Source organism: Aotus nancymaae, unplaced genomic scaffold (assembly GCF_030222135.1).
Source record: "Aotus nancymaae isolate 86718 unplaced genomic scaffold, 86718_ANA_hifiasm-v0.15.2.pri h1tg000115l, whole genome shotgun sequence".
Lineage (NCBI taxonomy): Eukaryota > Metazoa > Chordata > Mammalia > Primates > Aotidae > Aotus > Aotus nancymaae.
The window spans coordinates 2,854,932-2,869,795 of record NW_026988530.1 but is presented as its reverse complement, the minus strand read 5'-3'; the positions used below and the strand labels follow the sequence as shown (position 1 = coordinate 2,869,795).

The 14,864-nt window shown below is 33.5% G+C and overlaps 1 protein-coding gene across 4 annotated transcripts in view; it reads left to right on the top strand.

The window, feature by feature from the left end:
• WDR17 (WD repeat domain 17) overlaps positions 1-14,658 on the top strand; it is a 118,330-nt gene extending 103,672 nt beyond the window's left edge. For all 4 annotated transcript variants that reach the window (XM_064371046.1, XM_064371045.1, XM_021670105.2 and 1 more), the window contains 7 exons: positions 1,786-1,897; positions 6,563-6,704; positions 7,465-7,567; positions 8,520-8,621; positions 10,600-10,698; positions 11,015-11,198; positions 13,334-14,658. In XM_064371046.1, coding sequence (XP_064227116.1) covers positions 1,786-1,897; positions 6,563-6,704; positions 7,465-7,567; positions 8,520-8,621; positions 10,600-10,698; positions 11,015-11,198; positions 13,334-13,453 — 862 coding nt within the window. In that variant the 3' untranslated portion in view covers positions 13,454-14,658. The remainder of the gene's footprint in view (positions 1-1,785; positions 1,898-6,562; positions 6,705-7,464; positions 7,568-8,519; positions 8,622-10,599; positions 10,699-11,014; positions 11,199-13,333) is intronic.
• The last annotated feature ends 206 nt before the right edge of the window (positions 14,659-14,864 follow it).

Here is a 14,864-nt window from a genome sequence, read left to right as displayed (position 1 = left end):
TAACTGGTTTTGCTGCCAATTTCACTGTATGAAGATATAATTCTACATTAAGAATGTCAAATTTTGTCTGTAGTTCATTGAAGTTTGAATAGAATTTTAGCACAGCTGTTTTATATACAGTAAAAGCAAATGATAATTTCTATATATTCATGGACATTATTTAAAACTGCTACTAAATTTTGATAGAAAGAAACACATGATGTCATTCATACATTTTAGCAAGAACAGCCAAACTACTCTAACTTGGAATCTGCCCAATGTAATAGAAAATGTGGCACTTTTGAAAGATATTATGTATAATTTTTAAATGGCTGAGGCAAATAATATGAAAAATTATTGTAATCTTTTAGCCATTCTCTTGACATTATCTAGAAATTTATTAGTAAAACATCAAATTATCAAAATATTTTATGTTAAAAACTTTGCTAAAGTTTTTCTTATTCTAAAAACCAAAATAAGCCTAAGTTAAAATGTTACTATCCTGATAGTTTGTGATGTGTCTATTTTTTTTTTTTAGTAAAATTTTGGATTTCACACCAGAGGTTGCAAGTTATCTCTATTCCTATTCTATATGCATTATATTCTTAATTAAGCGCCTCTTAAATTTTAAAAAAGAATTGATTTACTTAAATGACTAATGTGGATTTTACTGACGTCTTCACAAAGAAGATGATATAGGCTTTTACTCTCAGAGGCCCCAGCATAGGGCTTTATAAATCCTTATGTAAAGTATTACCTATTCTAATGTCACCTATTCAGTATGGCTATACATCAATTTTTAAAAACAGAATATCCTGAATTATCGAAAGTTAAGTATTTTCTCAGTTATGATGCATGCCTCCAAAAACTCCTCACCTAGTGATTTCAAGAGGATTTTACAGAAAATATTTTAATATAAATCTCCTAAGTACATACCATTTTATGTTTTTAAAAGCCTTAAGTGTTTTATTCCATTGATTGAATCTTTAAACAGTAAATAGGCCAGGATTGGTAATTCGTGCCTGTAATCCCAACACTTTTGGAGGCCAAGGTTGGTGGATCACTTGAAGCCAGGAGTTTGAGATCAGCCTGGCCAACATGGTGAAACCTTGTCTCTACTAAAAATACAAAAATTGGCCGGTCATGGTAGCACACACCTGTAATCCCAGCTAGTAGGGAGGCTAAGGCACAAGATTGCATAAACCCTAGAGGCAAAGGTGAGCTGAGATCCTGCCACTGCACTCCAGCCTGGGCGACAGAGGGAATAAGACTATGTCTCAAAAGAAAAAAAAAAGTAAATAAGGAAACTACATTTTTATCTTTAATTTCCACTTATCATTTAAGAAATAAGTGGGATACAAAAATTATGAACTTAACTCAATATTCCACTGGTTTCACTGATCTGGCTAATACAATTTTTCAATATTGACAGGCATAACAAAGTTGATGAGAGTTAATTTTCAGAATGTTTGCTTTGTAATTCATTTCCAAGAACATATTCAAAACTACTTAGTTGATTAGAGAATTATTCAGTAATAATAAAATTAATCACAAGTATGTTAAGACTCATGTATGTAAAGTTTTTTTAATATTTAGGAATTTATAAATACATTTGTTGTTCATGACCTTCGGTTTGGGTAATCTGCATTTAGAGTAGTTCCATAATTAAGTAGGTAATTAGTACTGTTTTCATAAATGGAAAAGCAAGAGCGGCATATTATATGAATTTCCTTTCTTTGAGATAGTTATGAATGTTATTTTTAGATCTTTTCCTCAGTGAAGTATCTCCTTTTGTTATGTTAACAGGAATTTGGCAGCTGATCTTCTCCTGATGATTCCTGATAATGAACTACATTTAATAAAACTCTGTGCTTTCTACCCAGGGTGTACTGAAGAGATAAATGACCTTCATGATAAGGTATGCTGATGATATCAAATACTGTGGTTTGGAATGCAGTGCTATGTTTTTGTTTGTTTGTTTGTTTGTTTTTTGTACTTTAAGTTCTGGAGGACATATGCAGATCTTGAAGGATTGTTATATTGGTATATACATGCCATGGTGCTTTGCTGCCTCCATTCCCCCTGCCTTAACCTACATTAGGTATTTCTCCTAATGTTATTCCTCTCCAATCTCCCCAACCCCTGCTTTCGCTCCCCTAAACCCCCAGCCCCCAACAGACCCCAGCATGTGATGTTCCCCTCCCTGTGTCCACGTGTTCTCATTGTTCAGCACCCACTTATGATTGAAAACATGCAGTGTTTGGTTTTCTGTTCTTGTGTCAGTTTGCTGAGAATGATGGTTTCCAGATTAATGCATGTCCCTGCAAAGGACATGAACTCATCCTTTTTTATGGCTGCATAGTATTCCATGGTGTATATGTGCCACATTTTCTTATCCAGTCTGTCTTCGATGGGCATTTGGGTTGGTTCCAAATTTTTGCTATTGTAAACAGTGCTGCAGTCAACATATGTGTGCATGTGTCTTTGTAATAGGACAATTTATAATCCTTTGGGTATATACCCAGTAAAGGGATTGCTGGGTCAAATGGTATTTCTATTTCTAGATCCTTGAGGAATGCCACACTGTCTTCCACAATGGTTGAACCAATTTACACTCTCACCAATAGTGTAAAAGTGTTCCTGTTTCTCCACATCCTCTCTAGCATCTGTTGTCTCCAGATTTTTAATGATCACCATTCTAACTGGCATGAGATTATACCTGAATATGGTTTTGATTTGCATTTCTCTAATGACAAGTGATGATAAGCATTTTTTCATATGTTTGTTGGCTTCACATATGTCTTCTTTTGAGAAGTGTCTTCATATCCTTCACCCACTTTTTGATGGGATTATTTGTTTTTTTCTTGTATATTTGTTTTAGTTCTTTGTAGATTCTGGATATTAGCCCTTTGTCAGATGGGTAGATTGCAAAAATGTTTCCCCATTCTGATGGTTGCCAGTTCACTCTAATGATTGTTTCTTTTGCTGTGCAGAAGCTCTTAAGTTTAATTAGATCCCATTTTTCTATTTTGGCTTTTGTTGCCATTGCTTTTGGTGTTTTCCTCATGAAGTCCTTGCCTATGCCTATGTCCTGAATGGTTTTGCCTAGGTTTTCTTCTAGGGTTTTTATAATATTAACTCTTATGTTTAAATCTTTAATCCATCTGGAGTTAATTTTTATAGAAGGTCTAAGGACGGGGTCCAGTTTCAGCTTTCTGCACATGGCTAGTCAGTCTTCCCATCACCATTTAACTAATTATAGGTTCAAGCAAATAGAGGTGCCTGCAGAAAAACAAATGTATGGTGCCTTTGGGATACCTATAAGTACAACAAAAATGATAAGAATAAAAAGTAACATTTATTGAACTCTACTAAGTGCTTGGCAGTCTTCTAAATCTTTACGTATATTTGTGTCTTTGTTCTCATAAAACTTTGAAAAGCAAGGGATAATTATATAAAGAAAACTCAGAGAGGGTAAGGAACTTGCCCCAATTAGTTAGTGGTGGAATGAGAATTTCAACTTCAGCAAGTCTAATTCCAAATTCCAGGTGTTTTCCACTGTACACTTTGCATCTTGAAGTATGTTATAGGATAACTCTTTAAAATACACAACTTTTTTTGAAATTTATTTATTTATTTTTATTGTACTTTAGGTTCTGGGGTATACATGCAGATCATGCAGGATTGTTGCATAGGTACACACATGGCAATGTGGTTTGCTGCCTCCATCCCCCCATCACCCACATCTGGCATTTCTCCCCATGTTATCCCTCCCCAACCTCCTCATCCCCCAACTGTCCCTTCCTTGCCCCGCCAACAGACCCCAGTGTGTGAAAAAACAAAAAAATAGACGACATAGGATCCTTAAAATAATTAATGAAATTTACATGCATTTTTCTAAAGTCCTCTAAAAATACTTTTTTGCAGAATGTAGGACTCTATGCATCAATATTATATGTAAAAACCAAAATTTCAGTAGAAGATTATTTATATTAAATTAAAGTACATTTCTATATTTCAGTGCTATTAATCTATTAAAAATCATGAAGCTCTATTTTTGTTGACATGAATATATGGTTATAAAACAGTTACATAGAAAACAGATCACAAAACTATGCATAGGCCATATGATTTTGGTTTGAAAATAACTGTGAAGGTGTATATTTGTTTTGTTTATAGTATATTTAGGAAGATACCTACAATTTCTTTTAAAAAAATGATAAGATATGCGTGTAATATTTTCTCATCTTGAACTTCTAAAATAACAAAATTTTGTTTCACTTATTTGAACCTTGATGTTTTTATGCCTAGTGAGTGAGTAGCCCTATTCATTAGCAACAGATATTTATTAAGTATTGTATTAATACAGATTGGCCAAAAATGTGTATGTGTGAGAATGTATGAGTAGATATGTGTATGTTAATGTGTTTGTGTTGAGACAGGGAAAATACTTGTGAAAGGATAAATGTCCAAAGTTACCAGTGGGTTATGAGGTGATGGGATATTTTAACTACTGTATACGCTTTGTAGTCTGTGAATTATTTGTTTTTAAAGCTATGCTTTGTTTTTTTAGAATGACAACTAAAAGCTATTTTATGCTGAAATTAAAATGTGTATGAAAGAAAGTGGGAATTTTTTAATTATGCATTATCTGGTAGTGTTTGCATGTACACTAACAGATACCCTCTGAGGCAGAAGGTACAGATGTTAATGTCAAGGCTCAGAGAGGCTAAATGACTTGTCTAAGCTTTAAGACTTAAGCTAATGGCCTCACTTATTATTTTCAGATCTTAAAGATTTCCATAAATATATGCTCTTAATTCAAATAATTTTATTTATATCATTTAGGACAACTTTAATAAGAAAACCACACTACTAATATTGGAAATATTTAGTAGGTGTACTATTTTTTATTCCTATAAATTTTACTAACATTGTCAAATGACTTATTTTCTAGTGCAAGCTACACACAGTAGAAGAATTTATGCAGTTAGCTGAGACAGCTTTTAATGATAAGGCAAGAATATTATTCACCTCATGTTTTCATCACACATTCTAAAAGGACATAATTAGACTTTCTGGTCAGACTTCCTTAATTACTTTTTAGAAAGACTAGTGAGTATGTGTAAAGGTGTTAATAACTCTGAACAATTTCACAAGTACAGATGCTCCTTGACTTACCATGGAGTTACAATGGATAAACCAATCATAAGTCGAAAATAAACATGCTCAGAACACTTACATTAGCCTACAGTTGGACAAAGTCATCTAACGCAAAGCCTATTTTATAATAATACCTCATGTAATTTATTAAATACTGTAATAAAAGTAAAAAACAGTGGTTGTTTGGGTATTCAAAGCCAGTTTCTACTGAATGCATGTCACTTTCACACTAACATAAAGTCAAAACATAAGTTGGGGACTGTCAGTAACCCTATAAACTATATATTCACATATGACGTTTACTTATATAACTTTTAGAATTTTAAAAGATATAGGATAAAAATTACAAGGATGATCATCTTACTCTTATTCTTATATTTGAAAATGAAATTTAAATGGGAGTCATTTTTTATTTCCTTTATGCTATGAGCATTTATCAAGGTGAAGAACGTATGTCTCTATCTAGCCAAGCACAGTACCTACCATATAGTAGTTGCTTAGTAAATAACTGGCATTTCATGAGTAAGGATGGGGAAACAATATGAAATGTTATATATATGAGAGCCCCTTAATTCAGTTTGTTGTAATTTTTTTGAGAGAGAGATTGAGATGTAAAATGTTTGTTTTACCTAATTTTTAAACAATAAATATGAAATGAATGCATTAATAAATAAATTGAAACAAACCATGAAATTATTTATCAACATTGTTTACAAACTTGAACATTTAAGCTTTAACAATTACAAACACGTCAGAATTGTTATAAAAGGTAACTTATTGATTACCTACATTATAAGGAAGCAGACCAAATTACTTGAGGGAGGATCAGAGTCTCAGTTTTAACAAAAAAAAAATTAATGGGGAATGTGGCTTTTTATTTTATAGTAATGAAATTATTTCATGGCATTTCAAAATGTCAAAGCTAAAAACTTATAGAGCTTCTACATTTTTTGTGTCTCCAAAATAAGGTTGCTTTGTTTCAAAAGCCAAGTGAAGTTAAATTAGAATGTAGAGGACATGTAATAATGCACACCCTTTATATTTGGTGCATTTCATGTAGTTTTTGACAATGATCAATATATTTTTTTTAACATAATTAATCTCATCATTTGGATGCTACATTGCATTTGTGGGTGCTAATTCCAGTATCACAATCAGGACAGTTTACTTTATTTCTTGTATTAGGTATTCATGTGATGGAAAACTACTGACTCATTAGCTCATATCCCCTCTTATTGTTTTTAGATCTTAAAGGTGTTTCCATAAATATATTCTCTTAATTCAAATAATTTCATTTACATGTATTTTAGACAACTTTAATAAGAAAACCATACTAGGAAAATTGAAAGTATTTTGTACTTACACTATTGTTTTTATCCCTGCGAATTTTAGTAACATTTTCAAATCAATTATTTTCTAGTGTAAGCTACCCACAGTCGAAGAATGTATGCAGTTAGCCGAGACAGCCCATGCAGATGACAATATCTTTGAAACTGTAAAATATTACTTGTTAAGTCAAGAACCTGAAAAAGCCCTTCCTATTGGTATTAGCTTTGTTAAAGGTAAGTTTTTAGTTGGTAGTATAATTTATAATATACTCATTTATTTGATCTTTGTATTCATATTAATGATTGTTTTACTTCATTTTTGCATTGCTATAAATACCTGAGGCTGGGTAATTTATAAAGAAAATAGATTTATTGGCTCATGGTTCTGCAGGCTGTACAGGAAGCATGACACTGGCATCTGCTCAGCTTCTGGTGAGGCCTCAGGAAGCTTTTAGTCATGGAAGAAGGTGATACACAAGCAAGCATATCCCTTGGTGAGAGCAGCAGCAGAGAGAAGGGAGGAAGTGAGAGAAAGAGAGAGAGGGAGGGAGGTGTCACACTCTTAAACAACCAGATCTTGTGTGGACTCAGAACAAGAACTCACTCACTCATCACCAAGGGGATTGCACTAAGAAACTCATGAGGAATCCACCTCCATAATCCAAACGCCTCCTCATTCCAACGCTGGGGATTACATTTCAACATGAGCTCTGGAGAGGACAAACATTCAAACTATATAAATGATCAGCCTTAAAACCAAGAACTAGTCATCCTAAATAAAAAGGAGAGTGATACTGCTGTGAAATATGGCATCTCTTCCAATTTTATGGTATGGGGTCCTGAGAGAGGATGAATAGGAAAATACTTGTGATCTAGAAGATAAAAAGGTAGGTAGGACTGACTGACAGAAAATTAATTATATAAGTTAAAAAATGGAGGAATAAATTTTGAGACTGTTATTTAATGAATCTTTCATCTGGTTTTATTTTTCCAGAATACATCAGTAGTTCAGACTGGACTTTGGATACCGTATACCCTGTTCTTGACCTATTGAGCTATATACGTACTGAAAAATTACTCTTGCATACATATACTGAGTGAGTACTTTCCTGCAAAATGTATAAGTAAAGCTATGTGATATTTTAAAGTGGCTCCATTGTTTTTGGTATTCGGATGAAGAAATAGGATTATCTTGGACAGGTAGCTACACTTGTAGAAAAATTATATTTTTATTTGTTATATTTTTAAGAAAAAATGTAGAGGTCAACTTGAAACAGAATATTAAATATTAGTGGTCCCATTTAATAATATCGGGTACATGTATGTTTGTATATATATGTACACACACATACACACCTGGTTGAAAGAAACCAGGTTCAAAGCTTTGGACATCAAGTCCTTAGGAAAGTCATGGTCCTGTTTATTAAACATCCATTGTGTGCAAAGCATCATACTGGGCTTGGAGGAAGAAAGTAAAAGTGCTAGAAAGTAGAAAATAGACACCATCCCTGGATTTAAGTACCATTTAAAGACATTGTTATCTATATAACTAAAGCCTTCAGAGACTCTTGTGCAATTTACAAAAGAGGCTTTGGGCTCTTTTTGTTTTAAAGCCTATATGGAAAAAAAGATGCAGCAGCCTGGGAAACTGGCTAATTCCCTTAGCAAGAACTGGAGAAGAAATTCTTTACCCTTTCCTATAGTCTACACGGTATTCCAGGAATCCCTCCATCTGACCAAAGGAGTTAATTAGGGATAAATTACATAAAGAAACAGCTGGGAAATAGAGAAAAACAAGCAGGCAAGAGTTAAATACTATTTAAAGACTCTTATTTTACATTATAATTGATGATATAGCATAAATGTCTGACTAGGAATTAGGAACTGATGAATAAATCATTTTCTCGAGTTTAGAAAATTTTCTAAACTTATATTGCTATAAATGTCACCTTTCAGAATATAGAGATACAAGTACATGAACTGTGTGTCACAGTAATGATCTATGCTTCAAATCGTGGAATTTACAGAAATAAATATGCTCTCTTTTAGAGCTCGAAATGAGTTGCTAATACTATGTGGTTACATTGGTGCATTACTGGCTATCAGAAGGCAGTACCAGAGCATTGTTCCAGCACTCTATGAGTACACAAGGTAAAAAAGGTTTTTTTCTTCCATCATGACATTAGAGCAATTTCTTTCACTAAGATGAATAGTCTCTAAGTGGATTATAGAGAGTATCAAATATATTATTACAAGTATCATATATTTACTCAGCATGTGCTTTATAATAAAGCAGCACATAAATTAGGGATGCATTAGACTGTAAATAATAAAAATTCTATTACTAGCTTAAAGTCCTAGTGTTTATTGGTCTTTCATATCAAGACACTTGAGATAAGCATTCTAGGGTTGTTACTCCTGTGCAGTGATTTCATCGATGACCTGACACTCCCTTCTTTCCACTCTGACATTTTGGATTATTTCCTCTTGCTTGAGTATCCACGGTTACAAGATAGATGCTAGCCCTCCATGAAATACGACTACATGCTAAGAAGGAAAGAGAGGTAAGAGTGAAAGATAGAGAGCACAAGGGACTTTTCCTGGCAAGACCATGTCATTCAGGAAGGAAAGTCCTCCTTAGGGTTTTATGCCCCCATCTCACTAAAAGAAAATAGGAAACTGGATGTTTTAGCTTTTCAATCTCTACAGCAGAAAAAGCAAAGTAAAGGGAGTTTTTGAGTAGCAGATTACTTACTATTTTAATATTTTATATTCAGTGATAACCTATTAGTCATACTCCCTCATTTTCTAACAACTTGTTTAACTTCAGCCCTTGTACTGAAAACTTCTTATACTATAAAATAAATTCACAGTGCCTTCCATAAAAACCTACTACCAAGTCTAGTAGTTAGCCATGTGGCTTAGTAGGTCACCATTCTAACAATGCAGAGGTCTGTGGTTTAGCAGTTTTTCTGAGTTCATATGTGGCAGGGGATTCTGAGAGAAACAGGCTTGCTCATTCCTAACTTCTCCCTATTGTGAAGGTGAAACACTAGCTGTCACCTAGTGAAAATAAGGAATAATATGGAATTAATACTATCAGCATGCTTAGGGAAAAATCTCTTTCTCCATAGGTAGCATAATCAAAATTGGAAAGATCATTTAACAATATTAAAAGATATTATAGGAGCAATAGGATATATCACATCGAAGTAAAATAGTGTTTAATGATGTTCAGCTATATATAATAATAAAAGTAAAGAGAAAAATTCTTAATTAAGCATTAAATTAATATCAAAAAGAAAAAATAGTTTTTATTTGCAAGGGAAGAGACACTTGAGAGAATGTGACTATGTTTAGGGAATGTGTTGCTTAGAAAGAGAAATTAATAATTTCCTAATATTATAGAATTTATCTTCTCTGACAATTCCATCTTTGTTTTCTTGCTGCTTATGGTTATTTTCCTAACCCACTAAATATGTGATTCCCCAAAGTTTCATTCTCTCCTCCTCTGCTTTCCTTTTTCCTCCTCTCCATCCCATTCTACTCCTGCGGCTCCACACTCTCCCCTCTCCTTTCTATACTGTGTCCTTCAGAAACCTCATCACTTTTTAGCTTCACCTATCACCTCTATGGAGGTGTTTTATATTCAGGCATAGCCTACTCTTCAAGCTCCTATGTGTATATTCAACAGTTTGCTAAACTCCAGCCTGAAAGTCGATAGGCTCAGAATTCAAATCATCATTCTTCTCAAATCTACTCCTCCTGTTTTCTCTTCCTGTCATTCAAGATTAAATGATCAGGGTCATGGTTAAGTGTTCTCTCTCACTGTGGCATCAGTTGACCTGTCCAGCCATTCTCCATACACTATGCAGTTCATTTATTCCTCTACTCACTCAGTTACTCGTCCACCCAATGTTTATTGAATAGCTTTGACTTGCCAGGGATTCTGCTAAATATACAGGTGAGCATGTATATGCATATACTAGAAAATATTATATATGTATGTTATATATAATGTATAATCTCTGTATACAGAAATAGATAAATCTAAAATCCCATTTAATGTTTGCTTTTTCTGATATCTTAGTTTTGGTATCATATGTTAATTTCTTTTTCACACATTCAGTCAGCTATTAAAACGTCGGAAGGTGTCAGTGCCTTTAAAAATTGAATATCTTTCTGAGGAACTGGATGCATGGAGAGCTTGTACACAGTCCACCAACAGGTGAGCAAATATGATATAAAAGTTGGAATGCAGAAAGTATTTAATGTTATACACAAACTTTTTGGAAGTATGCATGGTCTCATTATTAATTTTAGCAAATAATGAATCTTGATTTGGTTTGACATATATACAGCCATAATTTACAATGCCGTACTTTTCTGCCATTTAGTCCTTTGTTTTACTATAAATTAAGTCAAGGGGATTTGCCTCCATCAATAAAGGGGAACTAAATAATCATCAGGGATAATTTCTAATCTAAACGTCAAAAATTCTATAATTCTACAAAATGAAATTTTGACATCTGTTGAAAATATAGATCATTAGAAGACTCTCCGTATACACCCCCTTCTGATTCACAAAGAATGGTTTATGCAACTTTATTAAAGAGACTAACAGAAGAGTCACTGAAAGGAATTATTGGACCAGATTATGTGACTGGATCAAATCTTCCAAGTCATTCTGATATTCACATTTCTTGTCTTACGGGATTAAAAATCCAGGTAAAGCCTAATGTCAGGCATAACAGGTGTATTCCACCATTTTCATTTGTTTACTTTTTGAAATGTTATCTTAAAATAAGCCTAATTTGGGTGAAAGTAGGTAATTTAGGACTGGGGCCCAGTAAGAAAATATTACCTGTAGTGCTTCCATAGTTAGTACAAGTGACCTCTTTCTGCTTAAAATAAATTCAGATACAATCATTGTACCGACGCTTACCATAGAAGCAATTCATGTAATAAGTATACTTAGTAACAAATGGTATGTATACTTTGTAACAACCATGTTTGAAAATACATATAGGTCATATCCTGAGGGAAATAAATAAGGAAGACAAAGCAACAGTCAACAACAGATGATTATATCACAGTAGATTACATTAACTTGCTAGTCACCATCTGTGATGAATAAATACAAAGCAATTTAAAACTCAGAGATGTACATTATATTGTTACTATAATGTGCATGTTCTTATGTCGAGTTACTGACCTTGTCAGCAATTAAAAATTATTGGAATCAATCATGAGGGATGTCTAATTGCCAAGGATTAGACAACAAATGTACAATCAAATTAATGATGATGAATGATGCCAGAGCCTCCCAATAGGACCCAGGGGTGCCATTATCTCTAAGAAATAGGGAAGTCTTTATCATCTTAGAGCCAGGACTAGTTGTAGGTGTCACCATGAACAAAGTCAAATCCCCTGCAATGCAAATTGAGCCTATGGATTAGACTAAAACATCCCCACCTCTCAATAATATACACATCTTATTGAACAGATTCTTACGTATTTCTAATGTAATGTGAAAAGTTACATTACTATAATGCTTACATGCTAGGCCAATGAAGAAGGTAGGTTTTGGCATAGCCACCCAAAATAAATGAAATAGCTGGATACTGATGTAAACCCTAACTATAGCTTAGCTTGCCACTGTAAGCTAGTTAAGTCTCAAAACATAACCAGTATGTTCCAAAAGATAGGTCACATAGTTGTATATACCTTTATTATCCATGTATGTTCAGAAATAAAGAAGCAAATCAGGAAATTCAATAACTTTTAGTTAAGAACAAAAAACATTATGAAATTTTTGGGGTATGTCATCAGTGCCATTCTCTGCCCTTTGTATACCATTTCTAGTACTTGGTACCTTCACGTTTCTTTTCTCCATCTGACCTTGACCTAAAAGATACCATCTAATGTCTTTGTAGCCAAACCTACATCCAGGAAAAGATCTACTAATTGTCTCATATACACTGAGGCCCACATGACTGGTATAGATGGAGTCCTGTCCTGCCAAGATATTTCTATTTCAACAGAAAGTTGATGTGTTTGGGTTGTAATTGTGAAATTTCCAGTATCTACTAATAGGAAGCTGTCTACTCTACCTAGTCCTATGATGGGCTTTCCATTTTCTAGAAATAATTTGCTAACAACAAGTTGTATCATTTGAAATCCAGAACTCAACAGCTTTAGTACCTAATTAAGAAAACAAAATTTGCATTGTATTTTGTGTTTTTGAAATGATGCTTTTCCTTCTCAGAGCTAGGTAATATAGATTGAAAGTGTTTCACATTTAGTTCTTTATAACTACCCTGGCATATATCATAAATGATGGAACTAAATTACAAATAAGCTAGAAAATCACCTGACTAATCATATTTTAAGTTATACATACAACATAAAACAATATTCTTCATCTTCTGGAGAGCACATTTAAAGTTTCTGGCCTAAACAATTACCCCAGCTGTATTGACATAGGCTACATGATTAAAATATTGAAATATATTTAAGCCTACTACTAGGCATATATGCTTTTATAGAATAAGTAAACTCTGTGGCAATTACTAGATTAACAAAACATATTTGTCATTGGCAGTACTATGTATTTAAAGAGTTTAAATTAAAAATAATTCTATTTTGACAGATAAGAGGGTATAATGACAATGTTAAGACATTTAAAAATGTTTCTATATTTTGTTGCAGTTCAAAAAAAACTAATTTTCTCATGTTCTTAGATTTTTATTAGCATTGCCTAAATATGATATGTTTTTTTAATTGCAATGATTCTCTTTGTGAAAGTTTAAAAATACTTTGCTGTAATTTCATCTTCTCTTTCCTCAACTCACTGTGTGCAGGGCCCTGTATTTTTTCTTGAAGATGGGAAATCTGCTATCTCCTTGAATGATGCTTTGATGTGGGCAAAGGTGAATCCATTCTCACCTTTAGGGACTGGAATACGACTCAATCCATTCTGATAGAAGATATTTTTTCCATGCTTAATATTTTTTTTTTTAAATAAATCTTTCATGGGTTAGTACTACCTTAATCTTTGTTGTTCAAGCCCCAGAGGTTGGGAGGAGGATTGCAGGTTGGGAGATGCAGGAAATAGCAGTCAATTTTATTCATTCACTTCAAAAATTAAAATATGTATATAACTTAAAGGAAAAATAAATACCTCCTTTATAAATAGTAATAGCTACATTTGGGAAGGAGGAAACACTTAAATTATAAAGGACTGAATAAAAAGCATATAAAAGTTTCACACAGCATAAAAGGTACCAAAATATTATGTCGTTGAAATATTGAAACATATTAAATTGTGCAACACCTAGAATAGTGCTAGACATATATTACATGCTTAATGGATATTTGAATGAATATCTTGAAATATCAAAATATAAGGTGTACACAATGATCATCAACTTAAACTTATGTTCTCCTTTATAAAATGCATAGTAAACTACTAATGTTAGCTATTTAATAAAAGTTTTCAATTATAAGTTTAGTAAATATTAATAAATGGATACAGTCAAAATACTTTTTTATTAAAGAAACAAAACATTACTAGTTTTTTATCTGAAGTTTAACTGTTCAATTGTAAAGTTGAAAGTTATATAGGCATGAAAAGAATTTGGGGTTAAAAATCACAAAATGCAGTCAACTATTAGGAGATAAAGTGACTATTTTAAGAGATTTGGCATGCATGGACATTAGTTTTGATTAATCCATATAATTACACAGTATACTCTAGTCAATTTATGTTAACTTTATTTAAAACACAATTTATTTGGCCGGGCGTGGTGGCTCATGCCTGTAATCCCAGCACTTTGGGAGGCCGAGGCTGGCGGATCACCTGAGGTCAGGGGTTTGAGACCAGCCTGGCCAACATGGTGAAACCCCGTCTCTACTGAAAATACAAAAATTAGCCAGACATGGTGGCAGGCACCTGTAATCCCAGCCACTCAAGAGGCTGAGACAGGATAATCGCTTGAACCTGGGAAGCGGAGGTTGCAGTGAGCTGAGAACATGCCACAGCACTCCAGCCTGGGCAACAAAGAGCGAAACTCCATCTCAAAAAAAAAGAAAAACACACATACAATTTATTTGATGAAAATTAGTTTTAAATAAATGTTTGTAAACAGATACTGGTGAATTTTTAGATATGTCAATTTAACTTTTTTTTTTTTTTTTTTTTTTTTTTTTGAGACGGAGTTTCGCTCTTGTTACCCAGGCTGGAGTGCAATGGCGCGATCTCGGCTCACCGCAACCTCCGCCTCCTGGGTTCAGGCAATTCTCCTGCCTCAGCCTCCTGAGTAGCTGGGATTACAGGCACGCGCCACCATGCCCAGCTAATTTTTGTATTTTTAGTAGAGACGGGGTTTCACC